Consider the following 7,741-nt stretch of genomic DNA (forward strand, 5'->3'; position numbering starts at 1 on the left):
CAAAATAATTGGAACAACCTTTTACCCTTTGTTGTTTCAATGGGAGAAACTTGCCCAACTCTGCCAATATTTTTGCCCACAATTTACCAGAGTTTTTGCCTGATCAGCCAGAAGAGTTGCAGAGACAATTGCCTTTTCAGGGAAAAAAAATCCCATGATTTTTTGCTTTGTTGTTTTCGCCCCTATTTTTAATATGTTTTTTCGCCGTTGGAGGAGAGCTCCCCAACGCTACGCCATGGCGTCCCCTCCACCCACCACCAGAAAACACCCAACGCCCAGGATCACGTGAGGGAAAGGATGGCTGGGTTGTCGGGACGTGGCAACAAGAGGGGAAATTGGACTTGCCTTTTTTAGCACATGGGGTGGGGGACCGACGACGCGGGCGCTGTGTAGCAACGTCTGGATTTTTTGTCGAAAGAGACCACCTGCGCAATCGAATTGCCAGAAAAAGACTCCCTCTGAGATGATTTATTTCGACAAAAAATCCAGCGCTGGAGTTATCGATCTATTCCGTTCAGACACCTCTGGCTGTAGCTGTTCCCATGTGTATATATAGTACACAGAGCCCACCATCGTCGGGTCCATCCCACAGTCGTCGTCATCTCTAGCGGTGAAAGCTTAGCCACCGCGTGCGCACCTCTCTCCCTGACCCACGACGCCCACGGCCGAAGCGCGCCGCCATGCCTCACCGCCGGTGAGTCGAACCCGGTGCGCGCGCATGCGCCCTATACTCGCTGGTGGCGGCTTCCCCTCTTCGCCCGTGCAGGTGGGATGCTTTTGTCCCTGGAATGCTCTCCACCGGATGGCTCGTCGCACTGTTTGCGTATGGCCAATAATTGAGGGGAAGGGGATGGGGCCGGACAGGGCATGTGGAGGTAGTGATAATCAACCTGTGGTGAATTGAAAGCTCTGCCGGACCGGCCGCTGCTGACTCCATCCCTCTTGACTTCCTGGCCACGCCCCCTCATCCCGCACTGCAAACTAACGCGTGTGTATACGCATAGGGAGGAAGAGCATCTCGGCCTCAGATAAGCAAGGCTGCCTCAGAGGAATCAACAGGTAAACACCGCTTGACTGAATCAGACTTGCTTAGTTTGTGAGATTATTATCTGTCTTCGTTGTCCACCGATGTTTTTTCCTGTCATCTTTCTGCACACGGTATTTTGGGGATATTTTCGAATGAATCTTGCCCCATAGACTAGCATAATATGTAGAGTAGTATGCTTTGAGAGGTTTGGCTTCAAGATCATTGCTTCACGATCCCGATTCCCTTCCTCCTGGTTCACGTCGCCTTGGCCTTTTCAGTTTTCCCTTGCCCCCGTCTCAGCAAGAGGGGAAAATTGCTTCTCTGCCATAAGAATGCTATTCCAAACTGGTAATTCTATAGTAATATCTTGTGTTCTTGCATCAAGCTGAGCACAGAGCACTCCTACTCTGTCCTACTTCTAAAGATACGCATGCAAAAGCACAGGTCTAATTGATATCAAATTTCTCTATGGATTGTATTGAGTTTATTTAACACTGTTTATTTGTTAAACTGAACTTACTTGCACTCAAAGCTAAACTAAATCCCACGGTATTTTATTGTTGGAGAGGTAAAATTCGCCCTCATATTACATAGTAACAATTGTGTTTCAAGTAAGCGCACTGATACTAGTTCACATTCTAACGCACGCAGGCAAGCCACACCTCTCCTCTTTTTACGAATTTGATCTTGGTTTATGGATAATCAAGGGAGCAATGTTCAAAATTTCATTCATGCTAATGGACACCTGGTGCTTGAAAGAGTGCATAACAACTATAATCTAAGATCTTTCACTCAAAAAGAGATACAAGACATCACCGGTGGGTATAGCACTGTCCTGGGAGAAGGGGGATTTGGTAAGGTTTACAAAGGAAAACTAGATGATCATCGTCCAGTCGCAGTAAAGGTATACAAAAATGGAACCATGAAAGAAGAGTTCGCCAAAGAGGTCATAGTGCATTCTCAGATAAATCACAAGAATGTCGTCAGACTGTTTGGTTGCTGCACGGAGGTAAATGCTCTTACGATTGTTATGGAGTTTGTATGCAATGGCAACCTCTACGACATCCTTCATTGCAGCAGCAGCAATGCTAATGGTTGTATCCCCTTCCCTTTGGACAAACGTTTGGACATTGCCATTGAGTCTGCTGAAGCATTATCATGCATGCATTCAATGTATAGTCCTGTTCTTCATGGTGACATCAAATCCGCTAATATATTGCTAGATGAAAATCTTCAGCCAAAGCTATCGGATTTTGGGATAGCAAGATTGCTTGCTGCTGACGAGATTCAGAATACTGTAAATGTCATTGGTTGCATAGGTTACATGGACCCTTTGTTTTGTCAGAGTGGGAGACTAACTCTGAAGAATGATGTATACAGTTTTGGAGTCGTTTTGCTGGAAATCATCACCCGAAAGAAAGCTGTGGACGGAAACAGCATCCTTGCTCAAACTTTTGCCGAAGCCCCACGAAAAGGGAAAAAGATGAGGCAGATGTTTGATGTGGAAATTGCGAATGATAAAAAGAACACGAAATTTCTTGAAGATGTCGCAAAACTAGCAGCTGAGTGCTTAAAAATGGAGGGCAAAATGCGTCCTGAAATGGTTGAAGTAGCGGACAGACTTAGAACAATTAGAAAAGCTTACCATCAGCGCAAGGGCAGAAGTTCTGCAGGTAATAAGGAATTTGTATAGTCCATTTGTATTCAAAAATATTAAGATAGGAATATTGCATTCCATTGCCCTAATAGCATGGTTAATAATATAGTCAATAGCCAGCTATATGTTATTGCCATGTCATCAATAGACATCATTACCAATCACTCAAATAATATATTGGCTATAAGGTTGGTCATGTTTTCCATCTTCTCTCTCTTTCCATTGCATTTATTCTTTTTTTGTTGGAGTGTGTGTAGATCCGGCTCTTGCATGAGAGCCCACTCCCTCCATTTTTTCTCGTTTCACTTATTCACATAGGAAAAAGTGTCATGAAAGTGGGCATAAGCCTCTTATTATACTTGCTCTAAACATGTTGTGCTATTCCCATTCCTCTTGTCCTAAAAGGTGACATATTTGTGGTCCAGTCCACAGGGCCAACAATGTAGAGCCCCATTTCATTCGATTTGTCACATGAGGAACCTGTCCATAAATATTCATTGTGGCAAATAGAGGAAGCAAATAATCGAATGTTTCTTGAACATCTTCGCATATTAGATATTTATTTCAGTTTTCCCCTAATGCAGGTAGCAACTCTGGACTTACGAAAAGTGGAAAGTCAGATGTCAACAATAGTGATAAATTTCCACCATCTGTGGTACTTACCATTTCTATGGATGAACTGAAAGAGATAACCAGGAACTTTAGCAATAATGCTCTAATAGGAGAAGGCTCACATAGTCAAGTTTTTTATGGAGTGCTGAAAGATGGACGTAAAACTGCAATCAAGAAGATTAGGCCTACTAACGAAGTCATTTTGGAGGTCATGGCCATGTGCCTTGCCTTTTCGCCATTCTAGTTAATGATCTTCATTCAACAGGTACAACAAGGCATACCCTCTAACAACCACTCTTTTTCTGCAGGTTCCGGTGGTCTCAAGATTCACACAAGACAATGTTATCCAGCTTCTCGGATATTGTGTTGAAGGAAACAATCGTATTCTTGCTTACGAGTATACATCCAGGGGATCGTTGAATGATATTCTTCATGGTGAGTTGTTAATTCGAGATTTTGGTGTCGTGTCTGGTATTTAACTCAACTTTGAACTAAATACTAGGGAGCACAAAAATATTAGACTCAACTCAAGCAAGGCCTTGGGGGGAGGGACAGTTTGTTGTGTTAATGTTCATGTTGTGGCATATCAATCTGGGACTTCTATGAGCTCCAAAAAATACCATCAAATGTAACAAGTATTGTCATATTGATCAACTTCTATGTATACTGGATGTAAAAAAGGAATTTTTTTTGATATTCTTGTGGTTTATGATCCCAGGTAAAAATAATATTGGAGGAGCCGAACCAGTACGGGTTCTGTCATGGGTAAAACGTGTGAAGATTGCCTTGGGTGCTGCAACTGGGCTTGCGTTTCTCCACGAGAAGGCACAGCGTATCCATAGTTCCATCAAGTCCAGCAACATATTTCTCTTTGATGGTGACGTTGCAAAGATTAGTTTCCCTGGTGTTTCCAGACAGGACCCTAACAACATAAATAATATCCTTTTGGATCGTCCCAGTTTGCCTCCCAGTCCCAGATCCTGTTATGACGCGCCTGAGTATGCAACACAATGTTTCATTGCCGTCAGATTCTTCCAACAGGCTTGCAAAAACATTACTCTCCTACTTACCTAGTCTCTGTTTCTGCTAGGTATACAACAGACGGACAATTTTGTATACTGAGTGATGTCTATAGCTTTGGGGTCGTGCTGCTGGAACTTTTAACCGGTCGCAGTGCAGTTGATCCTAAACTACCCTATGGCAAACCTCTGGTGGACTGGGTACATATGCATGCATTCGCAGATATAATTTCTTTAGAAGATGCATAGCAAAACTTTAATGATATCGACATGCAGGCTATACAAGGACTTAGTAAATGCAAGGTGCAAGAATTCGTGGATCCGAAGCTCCGAGGAGATTACCCTCGCAAGGCTGTCACCAAGGTATGTTCTTGAACTCTTATTTTGTGGAACAAAAAACAGTAGGACCCTGGGGTTAAATATTTTTAAATGACAAAGAAGCAATTACATGAGGATTACAAGGAAAATGAAAAAGAAAAAAAGGTGATACAAAACAAGATCAGATTAGTGTGTTTAACGAAGCTAACAATATCCTCAACCTGTTGGAACTGCACGTAGGCCTGTGCTGAAAGAGGCAGAGCAAAGAGGGCTGTACAATTAGCTTCCTATAAGAACTCCAGGAGGGAAATTGTCCTTTTTAGAGAAAATTGTTGGCAACGTCCATGGTGCCTCAGCTCATACATACCCACCGTACCTTGACCTATTATTCCCTAGATCACACACTCTCCTAGCTAAATCGTGTTGGTTGGTTGGTTAGCTGTGTCTGTGCCCTCTGTTGTATATATCGTAACAAATACATGTGAATACAAAGTGTGTTGCATCAAATCCCTCTCTCTATCAAATAAGAGAAATGATAATAGGTGCAAGAAGGAAACCGCAAATTATTCATCTTTCTAAAAGAGAATTGCGGAACCTGAACCCGGCAAGCGGCGAGCAATGCTTCTGAACATATCAAAGAACGATAAGACGTCATTCGACCAAAACAAACCTACCCTCTCCTAAGCATGAGGAACAGAGCCTTGATAACACACTTTCCAAATCATATAACCCAAAGCAGATGTTTGATCAAATGATTTTAACCTATTTGTGTAGATTAAGAGAGCAAATAAAATACTCCCTCCATCCTGAATTACTTGTCGCAAAAATGGATAAAAATGTATGTATCTAGAACTAAAATACGTCTATTTTTGCGACAAGTAATTCCAGACAGAGGGAGTATCTAAGTATAGTTGAAAGTACTAGACTGGCATAAATTAGCTTGCCGCCATAACAATGAAATCTGGAGCATGCATTTAACTTGCATTCAACTTTGTACGAAAAGGGAGTGAAATTACTCACTGTGGGATGTGTAGTACCAAGCAGTAAAACTAAGTATTAGAGCGTGTTTGGTTGAGTTCCAGGAGCAAAGTTTGGCTGGCCTGAGACCTCCCTGGGTTGTTCCTGGTTGTTGTTTGGTTGGTAGCCTGAAATCCCGTGCATGTCCCTGGCCTGGAGCTGACATGCACATGATTAGCCTGGGTAGATCACAGGAAACTTGATTAGCCTGAACCAGGCCGACAGAACCATACAACTGGCCTCCAGGCAGATGCGTTTTGCGCCAATTAGCAAGTTGTATACTGCACTCTTTGTCAACTCAGCCATCCCATTTAACTATTTAAAAATACTTGTCCCAGGCCAGGTTTGCAACCAAACATCACATGCAAACAGCTGCCTGGCCAGGCAAAAATCCTCCTCCTCCCAGGCTACTATCCGGCATCAACTTTTGCCAGGCATGGCACCCAGGACATGAACCAAATAGTCCCTTAGACAACATTGAACTAATACTGCATTCAAGCATGGACGCTAGCTCAGCAGTTTTAACAGAGGAGAGGACACATTGATGGGCACCACCGCACCAGGCAAGATTTAGCAAAGTTCACTCTCAAACCAGTAGTCAAATCAAAATTACCAAGAGTCTCTTTAAAAAGGTCAAGCGGATCCGGGGAAGCCTCCTAAGTCCTAACTAGAGAGAAATCGCATGTGTACTGGATTATACGAATGTGATGCCCCTCAAAGTGAACCGGCGAGTTAAGACGGCTGGTAACGAAAAGATGATTAATCATGGTTTGGAGAAGATATACCACTATGACAAAGAGTAAAGGAGAGATACGGAGACGTCCTATTTCGGTTTAAAACAAAAAGGGTTTTAACGATCACTGCCAACACTGGTAAGAAATTATTCTTTTTAAGTTTTACTTTGAAAAGACGTTTAATATCATTGAGAACTCAGGCATGCTAAATTTTAAAAGCAAAAGGGTTTTGATAATTGCTGGCTTCAAAAGAGTTTAAACCAAAGCGCAATTGATGCCACACACACGGAATGTGCAATTAACAAAAAACGGTGGCCCATACTATCATTGACACCCACTGGCTCTGCCTCTGCTTGGTCGCTGGAATAAGAGAGTCGTGTTCTCCATATATTTTTATTTAAGTGCTCGAATATGTTATGTTCTATCCTGACGGTACTATTATGTTTCTAAAAATAAAATAAAATAAAATAACAACTGCTTTCGTGATTATTGACACACTCTGGCTCTGGCAAGCAGATGGCTGCACTCGCGGTGCAATGCATAGATCTCAAGTGGTACCGCCCACAAATGAGGGTCGTCATCGAGGCTCTAAGGAATCTTCCCAGCGATACCGTGAGGCATCGTCTTCTGTAGCAGTGAATTGGCTTGTGATGTGATTTCTTGGGAGAATACAAATTTTCTTTTTTTCTTTTTTTGCAGGGAAAAAGGAGTTCATTGGAAGTTTAAAGAGTTACAATCTAGAAGCACCAGTTCCTCTGGGGGACTATGGTTCAGTCACACAGTAATAGGCTCTGTGCAGCTATTGTTTGCCGGTCGATCTGCCACTCTCATTTGTTCCCTTCGTATCTTCAGTGGATAAACTCCCAACCAGACATCAACCATCTGATTTTTGAATCTAGCTGACCATATGCCGAGGCGATCTACATTAGTACTAAACAGGGTCCTCGTAGCCTCCCAAGAATTCTTGAATTTAAAGATACTGTATTGTTATTTGTATGCTTGGTAGAACTTTGGAGTGCATCTTATTCGGTTCTTATTTGCTCCTTATGCCCTTCCAAGAAAACTCCAAAATGGTTTTATTCGGGTTCTTTTTCCTGCTTTCATTTGCTCTTTGGTGGCCGTTGTGGAGATGTTAGCATCGTGAGGCGGAGCTCGTCGAGGTAGATGGTGACGACCGCGACGGCTTCGATGGTGGAGAGGGCGGTAGAGAGATGTTTGCACCGGAAGGATATTCCGGCTGAGAGAGGTAAAGATTTTTTTGAGGCACCAACAATGGAAAAAGGAAAGGTGGTGGTGGAGGGTGTTTGTGGTGGCTGTCAAACCATAAGTACTGGTGATTGGTGATTGGTGAATAGCT

At 42.9% G+C, this 7,741-nt stretch overlaps 1 protein-coding gene across 1 annotated transcript; it reads left to right on the forward strand.

Moving 5' to 3' along the window:
• The first annotated feature begins 920 nt into the window (after nt 1-920).
• Nucleotides 921-7,409, forward strand: LOC119320315 (wall-associated receptor kinase-like 8). Its single transcript, XM_037594424.1, has 9 exons — nt 921-1,059; nt 1,679-2,700; nt 3,269-3,504; nt 3,605-3,731; nt 4,015-4,294; nt 4,387-4,516; nt 4,592-4,678; nt 6,901-6,996; nt 7,084-7,409. Exons 2-9 carry the CDS (start codon nt 1,722-1,724, stop codon nt 7,108-7,110), a joined length of 1,962 nt encoding a protein of 653 aa, XP_037450321.1. The 5' UTR covers nt 921-1,059; nt 1,679-1,721; the 3' UTR covers nt 7,111-7,409.
• The last annotated feature ends 332 nt before the right edge of the window (nt 7,410-7,741 follow it).

This window comes from Triticum dicoccoides, chromosome 6B (genome assembly GCF_002162155.2).
Source record: "Triticum dicoccoides isolate Atlit2015 ecotype Zavitan chromosome 6B, WEW_v2.0, whole genome shotgun sequence".
Classification (NCBI taxonomy): domain Eukaryota; kingdom Viridiplantae; phylum Streptophyta; class Magnoliopsida; order Poales; family Poaceae; genus Triticum; species Triticum dicoccoides.

What these genes read in the sequence shown, in the direction of transcription:
- LOC119320315 (XM_037594424.1), top strand. Translation starts at nt 1,722, where the DNA reads ATGGATAATCAAGGGAGCAATGTTCAAAATTTCATTCATGCTAATGGA. An exon ending in GCAAACCTCTGGTGGACTGG is followed by an intron (nt 4,517 to 4,591) that starts GTACATATGCAT and finishes ATCGACATGCAG; the next exon opens with GCTATACAAGGACTTAGTAA. An exon ending in GGAATCTTCCCAGCGATACC is followed by an intron (nt 6,997 to 7,083) that starts GTGAGGCATCGT and finishes CTTTTTTTGCAG; the next exon opens with GGAAAAAGGAGTTCATTGGA.